A 22,877-nucleotide genomic window follows, 5' to 3' on the forward strand; every position below is an offset into this window, starting at 1 on the left:
GCCCTCGACGTGCACGTGAATATTCCCGCCAAAATTTCTCGTTCATTTCAGCCGAATAGTTCCGAAGACGAATCGGAAAATTACGATAGCGGACGGCACTGAATATGGAACTTTACATAAAGTATCCAGGAAGTTATTTCGGAAATTCCAAAATCCAAAATGTCTGCCGAAAAATTAGTGCGTGATATAGGCGATGTTTATGGCAAGTTGTTTAACCATCACGGGCCTATTCAAAGAGAAGTGAACTTCTACGTTCAAGAATTTGAGACGAAGCGTAAAGATAGAGAGCTTTCGCGCCTAAATCAGGCCAGTGTTAACTGTGGTCATATCGAAACTTTACTGCCAGAAGTCGATGATTTGGCGAAGGAACATGTTCAAACGGTGTTGGACAGAGCCGAGAATGCGATAACGAAAGCAAACGCGATCCTGGAAAATAAGCTGCCGGAAGAGAACGCGGAGAAAGTGGAAGAGAGGAGGGCGAGAATGGATAACGAGTGGAAAACATTGAGGAAAAAATTAACTTTTCCCGAGATCAGGCTGAACTTTGCCATATTGAAAGGATGGAACAGCTTAAAGAAGATATCAACGTTTACAAGAGGATACAAAAGGAAAATAGTTTAATCTTTGAGATTACTATGTATATTTAATATGAAATTAATATTAGTGTATTGATGAATAAATTAAAATGAAATATTGGATGAATTGTCGCCAGCCGCGTGGTTAAGAAAGTACAAACATTTTGTACAAGCGGTGTGCATTTTAGTCTTGGGAAATTTGTGGAAAGATTGCATTTTTTTATAAAACCGTGAAGGTATTTGCAGCAGACTGCAGTTTTTGTTTGGAATTTGAAAATTTGATATTTCAAGTGGAAACAAAAGTCAAAATGGTGAATGTTTTGAAAGGCGTTCTAATTGAATGGTGAGAAATATCGAACTATTTTGCGGCGTTACGATATCGCTTTGGGATAGAAATATAGAAAACTGTTCTCTATTAGCACTTATTTTTATTCGTCTTTTTAGCGACGCTGTTTTGAAACAGTTCCTGTTGCATTTGGATGAAACTTTGGCATTTGGCAGGAAGTTCGTGCTGGAAGATTTAGACGAGACTCATTTGTTCGTTTCAAACGACATTGTGAACACGTTAAAAGAGAAAGTATGGGAACTCATGGACAATAACTCATTCAACGTCACAAAGCTAGATTAATTCTAAATACAATCAACTCCGAAGGCATTTCAGAAAGACAGTTTTCTCAAGACTTTGTGAACTTGCTTTTACAAGAAGGCCAAAGTGTCCGCTTCAAAGAACTTGAAACAAGATTCAAATTATCAAGACAGTGTGAAATTTGGCTATCATTTTGGACGCCATTTTGTTTTTCAAACAGTGTTTCCACATACGCAAGTCATTGATATCCTAGAAAACCAATAAAATTTTAATAATAAAGGAAATTTGTGTGTCTTTCTTACTGCCTGTCTTACTGCACTAATTCGAACCCAGGGGTTAAAAAAACTGCAGGCATGCGGGTAACACTACCCCCCGCATTTAATGTCGCTATTTAGAATTATATAAGTAAAGGACTCCATGCTATAGTGGAAATGATCCTACATGTAAAGTGCAGATAATATGATTCAAAAACAATGACAAAACCGCGCGTAAAAGTGGCCTCAGCTCGACAATAGTTGAGCAAAATCGGCGACCAGCAAAAATGAAAAAAGGAGATTTTTTGAACACTTAGAAGATGAAAATAATTTAGGAGGACAAACCTTTTATCACAGTTAATAGAATATACATGGTTTGGAGACTAAATAAAAGTACAATACAACTCATTAACTATGTTATTGTTCAGGTTTATGCAAAAAATGGTTCCTTTCTCGTCACGTGTCTATTGTATTTTAGCCAAATTTACCAATGGCATTTGTCTTGCTCAGCTCCTCTGCCATGACTTGAATAGTATGTTAATTAAAAGATTGCTATTGGTTTATCCGCGCAAAGTACAATAGACATGTGATGAGAAAGGAACAATTTTTTGCATAAATCTACCTCAACATAGTTGATGAGTTCTATTGTAGTTTTATGTGCTCTCCAAAGCATGTATATTCTATTAACTGTGCTTTTATTCAAATGAGTCGCGGCTTGAAAATTTACAGGAGAAAATCCTCGGAATTGGGGGTAAAAGTTTTTTCGTCTTGGATTGAAACTGGAAGCATTTGAAATTGTCGTGTTCCATCATCACACCATGTGCCGCATAAATTCTCCTTAAAACACGTCGCTACATCCATATTATATGGCGCATTGCGTGCAGGAAGCTATCTCCCACGGTGAATTCACTCAGCATGCAGCCATTGCCCACTGAGGACTGAAGTGTTGCACCATTTCCCTTTAATAAGACAAAATTCAAACCTAACAACATTCATAAGTACAACTGGAAAGAGGCGAAGAGCTTCACAAAATTAGTTAAATTCGAAAATTTGGTCGCGAAGTATTAAAATAGTAAGAAAAATATCGTCTTGCACGAGGTTGGAAAAGTTTGTCACCGGCCGAACTTTTTCGCGCGTAAACTAATTCAAGTTTGCCAACTTCGTGCAGATATGTCTTCTACATTTTTCAATCATTTCGCAACCAAACTTTCCATATTTACTGATTCTGAGACGCTCTCAGTTCAAGATGTTACAAGCGATAACGATGAACAGTTTCTGTGAAAATTTTCTTTCCCAGATAAAGTCGTGTTATTCAGGAAGCCGAATCAGTAACTGTAATATCAACTGGAACGTAATATTTGAATAACGCCAAAAATTGAATAAAAAAACTTTTGACTCTGTTTCTCGTTCAATTCTTATATAAAAATAGCAAATGATTATATTTTACATCGTTCTAGACATTCCTAGATAATTACCCTCTACGTCTGCATGTCTCAAACGTTCAAACACTCAAAAAAACTACCTTCAAATATGGCTTCAAAGACAAAGATGGCGGCCAAATTAGCTTTTCAGATTTTCATTAGTCAGTCAGTCACTGAGCCGAATTAGTTTATCAGTCTCGCCGTAAAAAAGTTCGATTTTTTTTTCATTCGACATTGTCCTATCAAGTCTTCAAGTTTTTTAACTCTGTTTTTCCATTATCACGCCAGGTAGTATGTCATATAATTATCTTTCGCGATATGCCTCGTTATAACCAACTATTATCATGAATCATTTCGGTATGCAAGGTATCCTAACTCCGAAAGTAGTATATGTATATATAGCCTTTCAATTAACGTCGGCGAACATCAAGTTTATAATAAATTTGTTTGAAAACAGAGGGAGTGATTAAGATGATATAAGAAACTTATTTTGAAGAACTGATGGCGTCAAGACAGAATATTTACTTGGTAAGAGCTATAAAGTTATAATTTTCGCGCGAAACGATATTTTACTTTTGAGTTTTGTTCCAGAGCTCTTAACCGCAACCAACCAGGGCCAGTTGTTTGAAAGATCGATAAAGTTATCCACGCACTGAGTAGCGATTCTTTCAACCGTCATAAAAATATTTAAAAAGCTAAGTAAAGCTATTAAAATATAGCAAATATATAATTATGAAAAACTATTTCGATCTTGAAATTGTAAAGTTAAATTTTGGGTAAAAATTAAAGTAAGGGGTTATAAAGTGGATTTCCACTTGGAGAGAAATAGTTCGCTAGCGAAATATTTGTATATTTTCCTTTGAACTTAGACAAAATACTGCATAAATTAGTACACTTCGACTCCTTTCATTCAGAAGAAAATATGCAAATATTTCGCTAGAGAACTATTTCTCTGCAAGTGGAAATGCAGCCTTATAAACATAGGAATTTTCTAATGCTCATAAGAGTCACGATCCAGTCATTTTTCCAGTAGATAACCTTAGTCATTAGCCATCTTTTGAGCATCCGATCCCAGCAAATAAATCGCGCTTAAATACAAATAACTAATTCGCTTTGTCGAGCAATTGTTTATGGCGTTATAAGCTGAACCAAATTATATCATCACTAATTTCGTGGATGGAAAAGCTTTTGTTCCTTTTTGGTGCCTGACAAGAACCAAATTTAGCTATACACCAGATTGATAGAGCAGACAAAACCCACGCCACGCATGCAGGAACGTTTTTCCAGGAAAATACTTTTGCAGCCGTAGACTTCCCTTTGCATGTACAGAGAAGAGTTTTGCCTTAATGTGCATTTAGTAAATTATTCACGTTTGAATTTATAAATACCGTTTAATAACCACAAGTAGGTGGCAACAATTTGTTTTGAGACACATATGTGTGTGTATATAATTCTTTGGCATACTTCCTATATGAAACTTAATGGCAAACACCGCGTCTAAAATAGAAAAATGTCGAGATAAAGAACACTTTGTCGTTGTATTTCTTAAATGCTGATGACACTACGGATAAATTATAAACAAGTCATTTGAACGGTGAGTATTATGTGATATTGTTCCAGGCATTATTGGCAAATAATTTGAGTTTGTATAATATTGAAACCTGTTTGAGTAACTTAAGAATATTGTTCGAGTTAATGTCGGACTTAAATCCGGCGTTTTTAATTCAAATATACACACGAAAATTGGGACGTGATAAGTATATTTGACGTTTAATTTGTTCGAAGCAGGCCAGTTTTGAACTGAAGTGAACTGTTTCCTGTGGTTTCTTATTCCATATGTCAGCAGGTCGATCATAACATGTCTGTCACTTCATGCATGCTGACTTGGGCCGGGCGCAGTAGTAGGGAATTTGCCGAAGTCATATGGGACGAATTTGTCCTAGAATATACGTGCGTTAATCTAATGTCATAACATCGTACGTATTTCATCGCTACAATTGAAAAAATGGTCGGCGAGTTGTGCATTTCATGCGAAATAAACAACCTGAAAAGATTACCTGCTCAGGCAAAGTATGAGACGAACTTTCAAACACGCGACAAACAAAGCATTATATAACTACAAGCTTCGGTTGTACGCCTGTTCTTCAAACAACGTCAATTCCCTTCCTTTCCTTTGCGACAATCTTGGCGACAAAGCGTTGTCGCCGAAACGAAATGCACAAGCTCAACTTCTCACAAGTCCGGCTCGTGAATTCAAGATGGCCGCGCGACTAACAGGAATGAACTATAAACAGGTTCAATGGACGATGATAGACGATATCCAGCCGTGAGGACTAAATTTTGATTCACAAGGCAACGAAACCAAGCAACACATTCATGCACAGCTATAAAAAGCATCTCAGAATTAGTAAAACCGTAAAATCTTGGTAAGAAACATCGCAAAGACAAAGTTATTGTACAAAACTAAAATGCGAGAAAACTTTATGTAGAAAGTGTTCATGACATGTCATAAAGGTTACTAAATTTGTATATGTCTTTATTTCAAGTGAGAATAACTATAAAGCTAATTTTCGATTGAGAAATAGTTTATTATTTTTGCGATTATTTTTACCTATTATTTTTACTATAAAAAGCAGCTGTCTACATCTTCAAAGATTTTCAACATTTTTCAACCAAACGTTTACTTATTAGCATCGCAGTTTTACAGTTTTACTAGTTCTAAAATGCCAGCTAGATTATTGGGGTAAAGTTCTCTCTCCTGAACCCAAATTTAGCCCAAAGCCATAATCTATAGTCTTTCAATTCCTGGCGAGAGAGTTATCATAACACTTTATCAGGTTTACAGGCTGATTGCCACCGCTTGAAGACTTTGCTTTGAAAATACATGAATTGGTCAATGGTCATAATACAAATTGTCCCGGCTGATAATATAGCTTTTGCAAATTCTTAAAAGATCACTTTAACGTAATTTGTTCTGAATTAAAACTGCTGATAAAGGATTGAAAGATGTAATGTAAGAAGTACTAGTCGTCGGTATACGGACTAAAAGTGTTTTCATCATCAACTTTTCCCGCCTTTCGGCCGTTTGGCTTTGTAATTATTAACCCACAAATGATGCATGTTTACTGTACGTGTAACTGATTTCGACTGACCCCGGTTGTATACAGAAGATACCCCAATATGAATGGTCTTTGTGTGTTTAAATAGCCAAAACAAGGTGGCCATGCATGTTTATTGAGTGTTGACGTTGCTTGTAAAAATACGTACATGCGTGTATACATTTGCAACAATTATGCACATGCCCGGAAGAAGGGAATAATATCCGCAATGCAAACGATTATCGACATGTCTCAACCAATATTCTAACGTTAAACATGCAATATGAAACGGATTGCCTTCTTCTCTGCCCGGTTACCTTTGAACAAAAGGAAAAGCCTTAACTCTTATGGAGTTAATTTGTTCCACCTACAAGCATTCATTTATAATTAACAATATACGAAAACCGCAACATTTATTCAGCTGAAACAGCAGGTCACTCAGAACTGAGTTGCATACGACGGACGCTTAAAAACAGGTGTATTAATGAAGATTTGCGAAGCTTCGAATGCCCAGTGATACGCAACCATCTTCAAGATAATCCTCAGTAAACTCAGATGAAGTTAAACAAATGGTAGCAGGATAATAAGCGAGGTAAATATTAATTACATTTCACTTATACGCGTGTTAATTGTAAGTGTATTTATCATTTATACACAACAAAACTTGGCGTACATTTTAAACAAACCTTGGCCGGCAATTTTTTCCTACTTTGAGAACAGAACAGTTTGAAGTTTCATGTTTGAAGTATTCAATAGCATAAAAACATTGTTATCAACAGTCCTGCATCTTGTGATTTCGGGTGTAAAGCTTCATCGTGAAAAAATCGGGAAAATATTTTTAATGCTTTTACCACTACCAGCCATTTGTTTTGAATTGAACGTACATAAACAAACTTAAACGTGAAACATAGTTTGCAATTTTAGACGTAAAATGGTAAAAATAAAAGCTGGGTGAGAGTTCTCGTAGTTGATAAAACCTATACTATAGTAAAGTTTCTCTCGATCGATTTTTTTTCCACTTCTGTGGAGCCAAACTATCGCTTGGCGAGTATTTTTAGCGTAATCTAGCGTCGATAACAGCCTCCAGGCGATAAATATTGTTGAACTTTTTTATTCTGCCGTAGGGGACCATAATACGGAAAATAAATGCGAGGAATATCGCTCAATAGACGATTTTTGGTGAAGTGAACTTCCGACGGGTGAATTTGAACGAACCTAATGCAGGCTTACTCGGCAATCCCGGCCAGTCCTTTTTGCCAGCAGAAGGTGCGCAGATATTCGTGTTTGCGCGGGAGTTTCCATGACAACCAAAACGGTCTGTCCAATCACAAGCGAGTACGGCTCAACGTCAGCGGCATGATTTTCGAAACGTTTGAAAGCACATTTGACCGTTTTCCCGAGACGCTGCTCGGCTCTTACGAAAAGCGTACGAAGTATTACGATCCGATCCGAGACGAATACTACTTTGCGCGGGACAAGAACACGTTCGACGCGATTCTCTTTTACTATCAATCCAAGGGTATCCTATGCCGACCGGAACATGTGCCCAGTGACGTTTTCAAGAAAGAACTCAAATTCTTCGAAATCAACGACAGGAGATTTCCGATTCTCAACAAAGTCATCGAATCAAAAACTAAAGCGAAGCGGGACCCGAGCGAGCTAACTTTCCGAGAAAGAGGCTGGGAACTGCTGGAAAACCCTGAATCGAGCGTTGCAGCAAAATATTTGAGCTTTTTTTCAATTTTCATAATCGCGCTTTCGCTTATTACCTATTGTCTTGAGACGGTGCCTGCTTTAAAACCGCGCAAAATTGACTCGGATCCGACGAATCATTGCGACCACTGGTTTATAATGGAGTGTCTATGGATTATCTGGTTTTCCGTTGAGTTAATCCTACGATTTAGCTTTACACCAAATCGAATCCGATTCTTGTACTCGCCGTTCGGATTAGTGGATCTTGTCGCCGTTCTGCCATTCTATTTAACGCTTTTTCTGCAAAGCGACAGCGGAGCGACGTCTTTTGCAGTACTTCGGATTCTACGAGTCGGGCGCTGCTTGAGACTTTTCAAACTATCGCGCTATCATTGCGCCCCAGGTCTCTTCGCGCCCCAGGTCTCTTCGTGGTATTGGCGCTTTAAAACTCGTTCGTTCATTTGTCCCAGTTGCAACATTGTATTTAATTTTTAATTCCCTTGTCCAGCCATATTTCAATTATTGCTGTACAGTTTGGGACAATTGCAATAAAACCTTGGCAGATAAACTTCAAAAACTACAAAATCGCGCAGCGAGAGTTTTGACCTTTTCAAGCTATGACACTAATGCCGACATCTTACTCGATAGACTTGGCTGGAAAAAGTTATCTTCCCAACGCCAATTTCAAAAGGCTGTCATGGTTTATAAATCACTCAATGGACTTGCTCCACAATACATGGGTTCCATGTTTGTAAACCGTGACAGTGTCAATCCTTATTCGTTGAGAAACACAAATAGTAAGCTGGCTGTTCCTAAGCCTCGCACAAACTATCTGAAGAATAGTTTTAGTTATAGTGGTGCGATGCTATGGAACAGCCTACCGATTGGGCTACGGCTAGCAAATAACCTATCAAATTTTAAAGCGGGCTGTTCCAAATTATTTTAATCTACATTCACATTTGTATTATATTATATTTCTTGTATATATTCCTTACACGGCTCTCATGAAAAGCAGGTATATTAATTATTAGTTTGATTTATCATTGTAAATATTTTTGTAGTCTTATTTTGTAATTCATAATCTTGTCATTTGTCAGCATGAAAATCCTGATTGAGAATACCGTGTGTAAATAAAGTTTAATAATAATAATAATAATAACAGCCACGATTAAAGACTGCCAAGATAAACTCCGCGCTTTAGCACTTTGTATTTTTATCACCGTAATATTATTTTCAAGCTCCATGTATTATATTGAAGGCTTTAGTGACGACTCGCCATTTAAAAGCATCCCTGATGCGTTCTACTACGTCATCATCACCATGGTTACGGTTGGCTATGGCGACTACGTTCCGAAGACCGTGCTCGGGCGCATCCTCGGAGGGTTCTGCGCATTCTCGGGAGTCATCGTGCTCTACTGTTTTCCGACACCGATCATCGTCGTGAGATTCGTACAACTTTACAAAGAATACGTCATTAGCGAGATGGAAAAGTCCGGAAAAGATACGAAGGAATTTGAGAAGAAATTCAACGATGAATTGTTTTTAGCCAGACAGAAACGGCTGAAATAGAATTTAATTTGATTAACTGTGAAAAGTGTTTTAACGTATACATTAACGTGTAAATTTGTAATGGAATGTCGAAAAATTGAAATGCAAAATTTGTTTTTTTTAAGTGTTTTGTTTATATTGATGAAATTAACTGAATATAAAAAATGATAATAAAAATTTGAAGGAAAGTCTTCGTGTATAGCTTGAAACTTTCTGAAGGCAGGTTGAACCAGGAAGACTACTTTTTGCGACTTAGCAAGTCGTCAGCAGGACGAAAACTTTAGCGAACAAGAAGTACTGAGCTGGGATGTGACTAAAACAGTCCACCACACATGGCATATTTATCACTATCAATAAGTGTTTGAACCAGGTCAACCTAGCTAGCAGCATTATACTGAAGCATTTTAAGAAAATTAGTGTCAATTAATCATTGAGGCACAGCACAATAATAATTTGTGAACTTGTAGAGTCTTACGCGGAAATCTCCGACATATTCCGTTGACACCCGTACTTGCGTCGACGGGAATAATAACGTTAATCTTTAATGCCTAAAATGGGCGAACGTTCGGACAATATTTCGATTAAAAATGTGGCAACTAAAAGTTTGAACATTTAAGTTACGGTTATCAATTGAACATCAACTATTTTGGAAAAACTTAACTAATCTGTTAATTGCATACAGGGTGTAATTTGCTAGAGTGGGGTCGCAGCTCCTCGCAAGAATGATTTTCATTGGCTGAACTTTACAATACATTTCTGTTTCAACCAATAGCATAGCTTTGTTCTTTAGAAAGCATAGAAAAGCATTATCGAATTGGACGAATACTTCCGAGCACTGCGCCATGTCCCTTTTTTGGCTTTTTAATGCCCAAATTGGGCGAACGTTCTGACAATATTTCCATAAAAAATGTGGCAACTAAAAGTTTGAACATTTAAGTTACGGTTATCAATTGAACATCAACTATTTTAGAAAAACGTATCTAATCTGTAAATTGCATACAGGGTGTAATTTGCTATGCAATTTGCTACCAAATTTTACAGGATGTAATTTGCTATCGGCTTTATTCGGCTATGCTATGTTATGCAAATTAAACATTCTTCGCTTTCTATTTCAGTACAAAATGCACGGAGCAACACCTCGTAAAAAGGTTCGCGCTGTTGAACGAATTAGATCAAACGGTTCGAGCAGTGACGAGGATGTCTTTGGCTCGCCAAGGAAAAACAAACGTGTTATCCAACCCAACTACTGGAAAGCACCCGACACGACGTACGACGCAAGCAAGCGAAGGATAAAATTTAATGTTTCCGGGACAATTTTTGAAACTTACGAGAAAACGTTAGATCAATTCCCGGAGACCACGCTGGGTTGTCCCTTGCTTCGACGGGAATTCTACGACGCTTCGAGCAACGTGTATATTTTACCCTGCGATAAATTTGCATTCGATGCGATTTTGTTCTATTATCAGTCGAACGGCATACTTTCGCGGCCGGAAACGGTCGCCGGCGACGTGTTCCGAGAAGAACTCCGATTTTTTCGAATTAAGGACCACAGGTTCCCTTGTTTAGACTCGGAATACGAAACAGAGCCTACCTACGAAGAAGATCATTTTAAAAGCAAGGTTTGGACGTTTCTTGAAGATCCGGATTCCAGCATTTGGGCAAAATGTTTTAGCTATATCACCATTTTTTTAATACTGTTCAGCGTCGTAATCTACATCTTAGAGACACTCCCAGAGTTCTCAAATACCGCGAGTCGAAAGAACAGTGTGGAGGGGTCTAAGGCGAGTCTTTTTACGTTATGGTTTTATATGGACACTGTGTGCATAGCGTGGTTCTCATCCGAGTACCTTCTTCGGATAATCTTCGCGCCAAGCCGGTGGTGGTTCGTGAAATCGCCATTCGGTATGCTGGACTTAATCGCAATCTTTCCATTTTACGCGAAACTTCTTGTCGAAGATTCTGTCGGCGTTAGTTCGCTCGTGGTCGTTCGTATAATTCGTATCACGAAGTCTTTACGATTGCTCAAACTATCGCGGTATTACGCGGGGTTACAAGTCTTTGGCCGCGCGGTGCATGACTGTGGGGGAAAACTTCGCGCGCTTGCGATGTGCGTCGTAATAACGGTAATACTGTTCTCGAGTTTCTTGTTTTTCGCAGAGACAGGCATGGAAGACGAAAATAAGTCACAGCTTTGTAGCATGGAAGACGAAAATAAGTCACAGTTTTGTAGCATTCCAGATACGTTTTGGTACACGATTATCACCATGGTAACGGTGGGTTACGGTGACGTAGTACCCAAAACAGTGGCGGGAAAAATACTTGGAGGATATTGCGCGCTCTTCGGGATTATTATTTTGTACTGTTTTCCGACTCCAATCGTGGTTCTTCATTTCAATAAGTTATACAAGGAATACGTCGCTTCCAGTGGACAGAATATGAGTAAAGAAGAGAAAGCATTAGTTATGGCGAGAAGTTGATAAAGGGAAATATTTTTTTCTAGTCTCATTTCCGGTTACGAGTGGAATATTATCATTAACTTTGGCGGGCATTGCAGTGTATTTTGCGGGCTAAGACGATAAATTTGCCAGGCTGAAATATATTTTAGCCCGCTGATCTAAGCCAATCAGAAGAATGACTTAAGTGTTTATCCATTGCATATTTTTTTATAAAAAAATTGCCCTTTTAAAGTTAATATAATAGTAATACGGTCTAAAGTCGGGCCAAAAACATATTTACGTCCGCGAACATCAACGCTGTTGTTATGAATAAAATCAAGCTTTGAGATAAAATTTAATTTTAAAAATTTATTTATGTGCTCAATTTTAGTTGTGTCTTTAGCTTATGCGTCAATATTTTACTCGGGGTCGTGAGAAGAATGATATAAAGAGTACATAACCCCGAATCCAGCATTTGAACTAAAATTTCAGCTGTATCGCTGTTTCAATACAGTTCCGCGTCATGGCGACATGTTGGAGACTAAGACAATTTTTGAGGAGAGAATATAATTCTTAAGACTTCAAGAATTTGATATAAATTAAAAAACACCATTTTGATAAGTTTTGAAATGATCATTTATTTGACTCTCTTGCTATTTATGTTGCAAGACAACTTTCCTACAAAAATACACGACTACACCAGTGGCGTAGCCAGCCCGACAATTTAGTCATGCTATGCTAATATTTTGGTGTTCATTGACGGTGAAAACAATGAATTTCTAAAGAAATGAATAATGATAATAACATAAAATTTGCATGGTATGACTAAATCGTCAGGCTGGACTACACAACTTTAGAAACTACAAAGTAGGTTACTACAGGGTGAGTAAAAAAAAACTGACACCTTTGAAATTCAAATTAGCCGCAATGTGTCTGTAATAGGCTGTAATGAGACAGAAGTTGCCTAAAATATCTTATGGGTATACGAAGCATATCAAATAAGTGAACAGAACATAAAGTTTGTTCCCTTTGGGAGTTAAAATGCATTCTAAGCTCCGTAATAAAAAAGAACGTGGAATTAGTTCAATTGGTTTAAACACTTTCGCATTAATTAACCACGTCTTGTTGATTGTACACAATGGGAATTGTCAAATTCCAGCCATAAGTTCGCGGCTAATTTGAATTTCAAAGGTGTCACTTTTTTTACTCACCCTGTAGAATACTAGTACATTATTCTATCAAGACGCTTTTTCCGTTTTCCGTTTACAATCGTCCAATATTCCAATAATACACCTTAGTTTTTGTCGTAAACGATGATCGCATTTCTGCAGACACCGCACCAGCGGCAAGCTTTAGGCACTCGACGTTTGCTTCTACTGGACTTCTGACAGCGATCTGGATGGATCTCTAAACCGACTGTGCATTCCTTGGTCTTCCTGCCAGCAATACGATTCTGAATCTCTTTCACGGTGGTTGAAAGGATTCTCAGATTTTTAATTTCTCTGGCAAGCGTTGTTCAAGGACTCCTTCCCAGAACATAACTCGAGAACAATCATCGGTGACCTTGTAGTAGATGGTTCTCTTTTTTCTTGTCTCTCCATTTTCATCCGTTTCAGTCGTGGTCTCCTCGTTTCTCTTAAAACCATGTTTTTCTAGATCCGCTTGCTTCATGTATTCTTCCATCTCCTTCTCAGTCAATTTTAAATTCTCGTCAAAAACTCGAAGCACGTCACTTTCACCTCCATAAACTAAAAATGACATACGATAAACTATTAAACTCTATAATGTAGTAAGCTATGTATACTCTCAATCTATTCACTGTGATATTAAGATGATATATCTCGTTGTTTGCGCGACGCAAATTTTCGTTAAAAACTCGAACCACGTCGGTTTCTCCACCATAAACTAAAAATTCAAAACCTCGCTCTTCAGGGAAAAGTCTCAACACAATTCAGACAACTTTTTGACAAATATTTACTTACCTGAAGGTGACAGAAATACCACCAAAGCGACAAAGATAGCGACTACAAACTTCATTGTTTAAAACTCTGAAACTTCTTCGTGCGCTTTCCAAGATGAAGTGATTTTAGCAAGCCGAGCAGCGCAGTTTTATGCTATCGATATGCAAGCAAACCTGGTGATTTCATCACATTGTCGAAAGATGTTGGTCTGAAACACTTTGTCCTCTCATGCACCGCAAGAATTGAGCTGAAGGAAGCCTGGATGTGTTGTTTTTAAATAGAAAAACTGGCAATCTATCAAACCTTTTTACCAAATCCGCAGTCATAATGTGCTTGTACAATACTGCGGGGAAAAATACCCTCGTGGTGGTGATGGAAAAACGATTTTGAGCCAAAGGTTCGTAAGTTGTGACTTGCTTTGCGCATGTGCTTTATAAACTTGTCAACGCAAAGTTCAGCATATTGTCTCACATTAGATCTGCATGAAAGCGCGCAGACTGTAAAAATTCCGCTCCGCGCGCAATAATCTGAAAGAAAATTCCGCTCTGTGCGCAAAATTCCGCCAAGTGGAGAAGAACAGGCTTAAAAAGAATAATATCATTTGCATAGTGTGCGCAAATATATATTATGTTCGTAGAAATATTGTAAGGGGCTTCTGTATGTGAAAGTGTAGTAGAAATTGCACGCATATATAGGGATATCATTATAGCATAGAAAAATAGTATGAACTTTGAAACAGCAGTAGAGCGTAGTAGCCGCAACACGGAACTAACGTCCCACATGATAACGTAGGCGAGCGCGAATGTATAGTACAGCTGTAAAAAACAAGCTATTATTCTGTGAGAATGGCCTCGGGAAGGTTCATGATGCATGATCAAAAGATCAAACAGGCCAAGTTCATGAGAGACTGACCGATAACGACCCATTTTTACCTAAAGTGCAGAAAACAACGTGCATATTTTAACGAAAAAGCATGGTATACTGCTAATGACTGTAACGAAAAGCCACTTCAACATTTGTTGTACAGGAGATCCGAGACACGACATTTGGAAAATTAAGTGCAAAATTACCAAAAATAACTCGAGTCTCTTAGCGAAGCAAGCTTGAAATCGTGGATAATTTTGGGCGTCTGTGTATGAAAACTTGTATGGAATTAAGATACTGAAGAAAAATGGTACCCCGCAAATTACCAGTTTTGTTATTGCCAACCTGAAAACAATCAGTCACATGCATGACCTTTCTTCAAGTAGTTTATCTTCTTACGCAATTAACAAATGCAAGCTGTAACATTAATAAGGTGTTGACTGACAACACTAGCTACTTATAGAGTTACGGTGAAATAGCTTGTTCATGTGATGGTATATTCTGTTTTTTTGCATAAAATGGTGGAGCTAGGCAAAATAAAATCACTTTATTTTGAAACGCGTACGAAGAGGTTTCCGGCAAAATTTAATAGAATTTCGAAAGCCGAAAGGCGAAATTGTTAAAGATGAAGCATAGGCGTACGGGGCTAGGAATTTTGGGGGGGCGGGGGTATAGTCTGCCCGACGAGTGCCGAAGACTGAGAAAAAAAAGGATGGCCTAGGGGTCTGCTCCCCCGGTATTTTGGAACGTACAAACGCTGAAATACCATTTCCTGCTTGGGTACTATAACGAAACTTTAACAGCCTTCACATTATTTGGGCAATTTGATAAGTTGATTTCCATTCATAGCGAAGCGCGTAATCGGAAAGGGGAAATCGTTTTGCCGAGTTTAGGCAGCGGCGTAGCCAGGGTCAGTGTTTTGGAGAGCCGAGATGCGAACGCCGAAGGCGTGAGCCATACTATGGGGGTCCGGGGGCATGCCCCCCCGAAAATGTTTTAAAATTAGCGACCCGCAAATGTGATTTCCTGCATTTTCCGCGTGAGATTTTGCAGAATAAAGTCGGGATTCTGAGGTCTATCTAGTGCATAAAAGACATGATTTCCTCCCCCCAACTCCGATTAAATCTCGGATTAAATTATGTACAGTTGCTATAAAAGTTAGTAAAGTTACAAACTTACAAAACGATAGAAGTGTTTCGTAACTACATGATGCGTTTTGCTGCGCCAATCAGTTGTGGCACATAGGGTAGCCAGTGGCACAAACGGAAAAGCATGTTTATTTGAATTATTTTCGTTTCCTTTAATTCGGGTTTACGCAAGCTGCAAGCATATATATTCTACCACATTCTACCATATTTGAGCATTCTTAAATATTTTTACGTAGTGTGGAGACCAAATTCACTTAAGTACAAATTGCCCGACTCGTAAATACAAATTGCCCGACTAATTAATATTTCTGACTAAACTGGGGGGGCTGCCGCCCCCCAGCCCCCCTGCCTCGTACGTCTATGAGATGAAGCATGGATTTGTAATTTTTGTTGTTTTGCTAGCCTTTTTCTCGTCATCGCTCGATCATCAGTTAAACATTATTCAACTAATTTAGTCAAAAATTATCTACAAATAACGTGAACCGTGTTAAGATTTAAACTAAAGAGCTAATAATTGACTAAACATTTTAGTTTATGGCGGAGAAACCGACATGGTTCGAGTTTTTAATCGAAAGAACGAAATCGCATGTCGTTAAGAACGAAATACTCCAGTATCTGAATCCAGTATCTGAATAAAGTCGACCTTTGATGTATACGTTTTTGAGAAGACCGTTGAAGTCACCAGCGAAACAGACAGAAACGGAAAGAAAAACACAAAGAGAGTAATCCACTATAGGGTCACTGATCATTGCGCCAGAGTCAAATACCGAGATGATGTTTTAAATAAACTCATGCCAAAGAAATAAGGACTTTCAGAAATATTATCAACAGCAGCAAAAGAAGTTCGGAGTCGAGTCTCTGGACGAAAGACAAAGAGTTGCACATTTGGCTTGGAAATCCACACAAATCCCTGTTCCACCGACGACGACAAACCTTCTGATGTGAACAAACGCAGGGTGGCTCAGAGTGGAAAGTCCTCTAAAGTCGTTTCAAAATATATGTCTGTCGAGGGTCTTTCTAAAAAGTATTCATCGAAGACACGGTGATGTCGCTACTGGTGATTTGCCAGCTTGCATTGCGAGAAAAAATATAATTTTGACATAATCATGCACCTGCGTCAATAGGCCCCAAAATCCTAGGGTTTTTCGCAAGTACAAATGTAGCTATTTCTAGTGCGTGTGAGAAAATAATATTATATAGTTTAAGATTTATGATAGCAATTAGATTCTATACATGCTATAAAAAACATATATCTGAGATGTAAATATAATAAACTAATTATGACGTGAAATATCTCATATTTGTTTTTATGCAAATACTTATATAGAATACGTATATCCAATATGTATAATAAAGTTCTACACAATACTTATAGTCCTGGTTCGGAAACCGTTCCGACGCACATTCTTTTGCCTCCTATATAAATACTAATTTGGCACGACCAAACAACTTTCGCATTCATTTATGATATATCCATTCATTTCACGATCCATTTTGGCAAAAACAACTAATTATTGCGTTATAGGATCCTGTGCGAGCTTCCTGTTATTTTACATCAACTTTTATCTTGTTTATATACCTATATTATACATAACATCATAGTACATGTATATAGTATAGCTGATATAACATATATACATTATAGTATATATATACACGCTATACTACAAATATGCACAATATTTTCAACAAAGTGCATTTAACCAATTTTCGCCAGTGCGTATCGAAGGTTGAATTCAAATGGTTGGTAAAAATCGATATGATATATATAAACTCGCCATTTTTCTGCCATATCGCTTTTAGACTGTAGTTATATATGCTTTCATTTTGAGAACACACGACTACACAATCATATACTAATTAATAGTGTTATGCTGTATAAGCAGATTATTTAGATGTCATTGAAAAGATTTGACCTCTGTCGGAAAAATCTGAGCTCCATGTCCAAACATGTCCGCCCAAACATTATTTTTGTTCAACATGCGTAAAATCCGCAGATAACGGCAGGTTACGCAAATTTTGGTGTATCACGGGGTATTATAATTCAAACAACCTAATTCCTACACAATTAAAGCAACCCCCTCTCTATTATGCGAGCATATGTTTAGAACAAATTATGACGACGCGTGCATAATTAATTGCATCATATACGTCATAAATGATTTAATTTGTAATGACTCTGTATTGATTCAAATTCTAACAAGACGACTAGCCTCCTCCGCAGGCATCTCTTATGTATTAAAAATATGCATATTTGGCTTGGGCTAGCTGTGTCGGGGAAGCGAGAAAAAAAATAGTGAGGAGATGCCTGGCCATAAATCGTCAGAAATGGACGTCAAATGGGAGGAGGGTCCCCTTAGTAAGGTTTTGCGCCTAATTATAAATTCACTTTGCTGAATTCGATCGAAGGAGCAAAGCGTCGTCTTTTATGTTTAAAACATGGCTTCATAGCCTTTCAAAATTTCGGTTTATACTTTATAACGTTCCTTGCCGATTGCTAGCAGAGAATATCTCAGCGTTGTGAAAGATGTAAAAAAAAACGGTCGGTAATACAAGTGAAGCTAAATGATGCAGAAAATATAAGAACACAATTAGGCGAGCTTGCTTGAAAACATATTTGATATATTTGCCTAATATAGTTTTGCAGCGAAAGTAATTTTGGCCTCGAAAGTAAATTTTGAGGAGAAAATATTTCTTAAAACTTTTAGAAGTCAATATTGTAAATTGAGAAAAAGTCAAGTATATGAAAAACTGGACAGGTCAGGTACATATATATTCTAAAACACTGATATAAGAAACATCATTTTAAAATGCTCATTTATTTGACTCAATTCACTATTTATGTTGAAAGACAGACTACAACATTAGAAACTACAAAGCAGGTTACTACTAGTACATTATTCTATCAAGACACTTCTTCCGTTTTCCTTTTAAAACCGTTCAATGACACACCTTAGTTTCCCTAAACGATCGCCGCATTACTCAGCACCACCACCAACAGTTACCAGCCATACTACGTTTGCTTCCACTGGACTTGCGATTTCGATCTGGATGGATTTCTAAACCGACTGTGCATTGCTTTGTCTTCCTGCCAGCAATACGATTCTGAACTTCTCTTACGGTGGTTGAAAGGATTCTCAGATTTTTCAATTTCTCTGGCAAGCGTTGTTCAAGGACTCCTTCCCAGAACATAGCTCGAGAACAATCATCGGTGACCTTGTAGTAAATGGTTCTCTTTGTCCTTTTCTCGCCATTTTCATCCGTTTCAATGGTGGTCTCCTCGGTTCTCTTAAAACCATATTTTTCCAGATCCACTTGCTTCATGTATTCTTCCATCTCCTCCTCAGTCAATTGTAAATTCTCGTCAAAAACTCGAGGCACGTCGCTTTCTGCTCCATACACTAAAATTTACAAACGATAAACTGTTCAACTCTGTATTGCTTTGTATCTATAATGGCCCATTGTATCTGAAAGATCCAATCTTATCTTCTTCTCAAAGATTTTATTATCACTTCTCTCTTCTAAATTTAAGCGGCAAAAATTGTCAAACCGATCATATTTTGAATTGAAATAGAAGCCTGGTTTCCATTTATTCGTAATTGTCGTTAACAAGTCATTTTCGCCGATAAGAAATTGTCGGGATGTAAATTCGTTTTCATTCCTGTATTCGAATCTGTCATTGTTGACTGCACACGTATAGAAATATTCTATCACATCAGCCACCTTGACATGTTCACGACACTCACGACTAAATGGAAACCAGGCATTAAGAATATAGCGGTGAAATTGCATTTTCCGTGCCAGGAAGATGTAAATAACGATATACTTGAATGCAGAGTTCTTGAAACTCTCCAAAATACGAGTAAACAGTCTGTACTGAAATACAACAGGACCGGTCTGGCCGTTTTTATAAATGAAAGCGCCCTAAACTGCATGCCTGAATGCAAATCTTCAGTTCATTGTTAACTGAATGCAATATAGAAATTCTTAATGTTGGTTACTCTTAATTTTTGTAAAAAACAGCTACGTGGAAAGTACAAATACCATGCTTTCTAAGAAGATATTTTCATTAATAAATGAAATTCATCAATAATAAATGAAATTTCATTAATAAATTAATATCGTGTATGTTAACGAAGCACAAACCTGATGGTGACAGTAAAACCACAAAAACAACAAGAGCAGCGAAACAAAACTTCATTTTCTCGACAGATTTATCTAATCTTCTTTCTTCAGATTTTGTTTCTTCAAGTTCTTCTTTCAGGTCAGAGCAGAATTGATCCAAGCTTGTCGAACACACGACTTTTATCCCTTCGATATGAAAAAAACTGGGATGTCTCATCCTGGAGATTATCGACAGGTGTTTGTCTTCCTCCAGCAGGCTTCTCCAGGTAGCCGTTCATTTATTTGCCCTCCACAATTTAATTCGCGATGTCAACTTCCGTGGGAATTCTAAAGACTTCCCGAAAGTATAGCGATCAAAATATTTAGGATCATATCCATTGTTTAAAATGAGATATATGCGACATTATTACCGGGTTATGTTGTATGGAATAAAACTGGACAGAGCTATATCACCGCGTGGAATGAAAAAAGTTTGATTCATAAAGTTAAATTTAAAGTCACGAGTGAGTTTTGATTTTTGTCGAGGGTCGAGGGTCGAACCGTAGTACGGTCTGACGCAACCGACTAAGAACTGCTTTTAACTGTCGCATTTTCATAATTATATATACGCACGTACACGCACGTAAAAGTCTAAATCCTTATATATGCCTTTGCCTATGTCATATTTGAAAAAGCTAGGTGAATAAATCGAAAGAACTTAGTTTTTCGCATATTTTAGTACGCATTTGTTGACCGTGTCCGTGTTTTAATAATAAAGATTTGGAAGTAGAGTGAATCTCTATGGATTGTTGGGTCAATAAAGGCAAAGTATGTATAGCTACTTTTATCCACTTTAGAGATTTTTACAACCGTTAACATTATGCATATAAAAAGCACAGCCTGTATGAAGAAAGAGGATGGAAGCACACATGCATATAATTAAAATGATATTATAATGGCGATCTAATTTTTAGTAAACAGACCAGGGATTAATCAAATCTGATCGAATAATGCTGTATTTTGTCTTTGTGAGACTTAATCTGCCTTTAGCATTGGATGGAAAGCAGTAATAACTATAATATTTCATACATATAGTTTCCTTCCTTACCATAATATTCGTTCAACTGCAAAGACGGCATAGCACAATATCCATATATATAGGCATGGTGTTATCTAAACCAATTTGCTGGCGGGAATTGTAGGCGATATCTGTACAGGCGACGAAGGTTCCAGACTCGCGATGTATTCTACCATAAACAACGTACGTTCTGTGCTAAAAATCGTCAAAATTGTCTAAAACTTGCTCTTCCAAAAGTGTTCAAACATACACAAGTTTCCAGTTGCTGTGTGCTTTGACACTTGAGAGCTATTTAAATATTAATTTATGCAACATTTTAAATTATTTATTCAATATGTTGAGATGACTAAGGCTAACTATAACGATGTTCAGACGATATAAACATGCATGTCTAAAGCAATATTTTCGGGCTTTGCAGGTTGACCAAGAAAGAGGTTAGAGGCACGAAAGATAATCTGGTACCTCGTCTACCGGACACTAGGGGTCTTTATAGACCCTTATTATTTGAACGTGCTCGTGAATACGATTACAAGATCAAATTCCTAAGGGGATGAATTCTTCGGTCCTTAAAGTGGCCCCTTCATAACCCCGAATCCAGCATTAGAACTAAAATTTCAGCTGTATTGCTGTTTCAATACTGTTCCGTGTCATAGGCTCATAGCGACATGTTGGAGACTAACGCCTGTATTTTAAAACCTCACTCACATTCCAACTTATTGATTGGAAGATCTCAATCGCCTCGATAAAGATTCACGAACGATAGTTCCACTCGAATATTCCAGCTTGATTCCATTGTTGACCCAAAATAATTTTCATGTAACCCTCGTGTATTTTAATATATGTGCATGATAATCTCTGGAATACTCTTTAAAAATTTTCAAGATCCCTAATTTTCTTTTCAGTACTATCAATCGGTTCAAAAACATTGATATATTTGATTACTGATAATTTCGCGCCGAGAGTAAGCTGAATTTTGCGCGGAGAGAGTAATTTTTGCAGCTAAGGCAATTTTTGAGGAGAGAATATAATTATTAAGACTTCAAGAACCGGGTACCTATATACTTCACAACGCATTTGATAAAAATAACACAATTTTGATGAAATTTGAAATGATCATTTATTTGACTCTATTACTATTTATGTTGGAAGAAAGACTACAACATTGAAGGTAGGTTACTACTAATACATTATTTTATCAAGACACTTTTTCCGTTTTCCGTTTATAATCGTCCAATGACACACCTTAGTTGCCGTAAACGATGGCCGCACTCCAGCAAATACCAATGCATCCACGGCCACCAGCAATACTACGTTTGCTTCCACTGGACTTGCGACGTCGATCTAGATGAATCTCTAAACCGACTGTGCATTCCTTTGTCTTCCTGCCAGCAATACGATTCTGAATTTCTTTCACGGTGGTTGAAAGGATTCTCAGACTTTTCAATTTCTCTGGCAAGCGTTGTTCAAGGATTCCTTCCCAGAACATAACTCGAGAGCAATCATCGGTGACCTTGTAGTAGATGGTTCTCCTTTTCCTTTTCTCGCCATTTTCATCCGTTTCAAAGGTGGTCTCCTCGGTTCTCTTAAAACCATATTTTTCCAGATCCGCTTGCTTCATGTATTCTTCCATCTCCTCCTCAGTCAATTGTAAATTCTCGTCAAAGACTCGAAGCACGTCGCTTTCTGCTCCATACACTAAAAATGACATATGATAAGACATACAGAGACATACATAATTGACATACAGAATTCTTGAAACTCTCTAAAATACCAGTATAAAACGGTCGGTACTCAAATACAACACGACCAGTCTGGCCATTTTTATAAATGAAAGTGCCCTAAACTGCATTCACTGTTAACTGAATGCAATACAGAAATTCTTGAAGTTGGTTACCCCTGTGAATCTTAGTAAAAAACTGCTCTTACAACCTGGTAAGTACAGATACCATCTGGCTTTCTAAGGGAGAATGTTTTCATTAATAAACGACACAATATAAATTAAACACACACCTGATGGTGACAGCAAAACCACAAAAACAACAAGAGCTGCGAAACCAAACTTCATTTTCTCGACAGATTTATCTTCTTTCTTCAGATTTTGTTTCTTCAAGTT

General features: G+C 37.5%; 5 protein-coding genes across 7 annotated transcripts; 3 read left to right on the plus strand and 2 right to left on the minus strand.

The window, feature by feature from the left end:
• The first annotated feature begins 159 nt into the window (after positions 1-159).
• On the plus strand, positions 160-621 carry LOC114525073 (biogenesis of lysosome-related organelles complex 1 subunit 5-like). The gene has a single exon (XM_028546281.1). It carries the CDS (start codon positions 160-162, stop codon positions 619-621), a length of 462 nt encoding a protein of 153 aa, XP_028402082.1.
• A 3,610-nt stretch (positions 622-4,231) lies between these two features.
• LOC114525200 (potassium voltage-gated channel subfamily A member 2-like) lies at positions 4,232-12,008 on the plus strand. Its single transcript, XM_028546419.1, has 2 exons — positions 4,232-4,430; positions 10,290-12,008. Exon 2 carries the CDS (start codon positions 10,296-10,298, stop codon positions 11,649-11,651), a length of 1,356 nt encoding a protein of 451 aa, XP_028402220.1. The 5' UTR covers positions 4,232-4,430; positions 10,290-10,295; the 3' UTR covers positions 11,652-12,008.
• Positions 6,406-9,274, plus strand: LOC114525201 (potassium voltage-gated channel protein Shaker-like). The gene is made up of 3 exons (XM_028546420.1): positions 6,406-6,526; positions 7,059-8,038; positions 8,786-9,274. Exons 2-3 carry the CDS (start codon positions 7,153-7,155, stop codon positions 9,193-9,195), a joined length of 1,296 nt encoding a protein of 431 aa, XP_028402221.1. The 5' UTR covers positions 6,406-6,526; positions 7,059-7,152; the 3' UTR covers positions 9,196-9,274.
• A 935-nt stretch (positions 12,009-12,943) lies between the features above and the next one.
• Positions 12,944-21,028, minus strand: LOC114525161. 3 transcript variants are annotated; one of them, XM_028546383.1, is made up of 3 exons: positions 20,795-21,028; positions 19,729-20,034; positions 18,401-18,983 (listed from the first exon to the last, which is right to left on the minus strand). In XM_028546383.1, the coding sequence occupies exons 2-3, from the start codon at positions 19,922-19,924 to the stop codon at positions 18,565-18,567; spliced, it is 615 nt and encodes a 204-aa protein (XP_028402184.1). In that variant the 5' UTR covers positions 19,925-20,034; positions 20,795-21,028; the 3' UTR covers positions 18,401-18,564. The 3 variants fall into 3 exon arrangements, with proteins under 3 accessions (XP_028402185.1, XP_028402184.1, XP_028402183.1); XM_028546382.1 differs by having other exon boundaries at positions 19,729-20,041; XM_028546384.1 differs by lacking the exons at positions 18,401-18,983; positions 19,729-20,034 and adding an exon at positions 12,944-13,357.
• Positions 21,029-21,911: 883 nt separating this feature from the next.
• Positions 21,912-22,877, minus strand: LOC114525204. Its single transcript, XM_028546424.1, has 2 exons — positions 22,775-22,877; positions 21,912-22,459 (listed from the first exon to the last, which is right to left on the minus strand). Exons 1-2 carry the CDS (start codon positions 22,827-22,829, stop codon positions 22,008-22,010), a joined length of 507 nt encoding a protein of 168 aa, XP_028402225.1. The 5' UTR covers positions 22,830-22,877; the 3' UTR covers positions 21,912-22,007.

The sequence above is a fragment of the Dendronephthya gigantea genome, unplaced genomic scaffold (assembly GCF_004324835.1).
Source record: "Dendronephthya gigantea isolate DGI-Jeju-01 unplaced genomic scaffold, DenGig_1.0 000033F, whole genome shotgun sequence".
Classification (NCBI taxonomy): Eukaryota; Metazoa; Cnidaria; class Anthozoa; order Malacalcyonacea; family Nephtheidae; genus Dendronephthya; species Dendronephthya gigantea.

What these genes read in the sequence shown, in the direction of transcription:
- LOC114525161 (XM_028546383.1), bottom strand. Translation starts at nt 19,924, where the DNA reads ATGAGACATCCCAGTTTTTTTCATATCGAAGGGATAAAAGTCGTGTGT. An exon ending in GGTTTTACTGTCACCATCAG is followed by an intron (nt 18,984 to 19,728) that starts GTTTGTGCTTCG and finishes TGTAAATTTTAG; the next exon opens with TGTATGGAGCAGAAAGCGAC.
- LOC114525073 (XM_028546281.1), top strand. Translation starts at nt 160, where the DNA reads ATGTCTGCCGAAAAATTAGTGCGTGATATAGGCGATGTTTATGGCAAG.
- LOC114525201 (XM_028546420.1), top strand. Translation starts at nt 7,153, where the DNA reads ATGCAGGCTTACTCGGCAATCCCGGCCAGTCCTTTTTGCCAGCAGAAG. An exon ending in TTGCGCCCCAGGTCTCTTCG is followed by an intron (nt 8,039 to 8,785) that starts CGCCCCAGGTCT and finishes TAATAATAATAA; the next exon opens with CAGCCACGATTAAAGACTGC.
- LOC114525200 (XM_028546419.1), top strand. Translation starts at nt 10,296, where the DNA reads ATGCACGGAGCAACACCTCGTAAAAAGGTTCGCGCTGTTGAACGAATT.
- LOC114525204 (XM_028546424.1), bottom strand. Translation starts at nt 22,829, where the DNA reads ATGAAGTTTGGTTTCGCAGCTCTTGTTGTTTTTGTGGTTTTGCTGTCA. An exon ending in GGTTTTGCTGTCACCATCAG is followed by an intron (nt 22,460 to 22,774) that starts GTGTGTGTTTAA and finishes TGTCATTTTTAG; the next exon opens with TGTATGGAGCAGAAAGCGAC.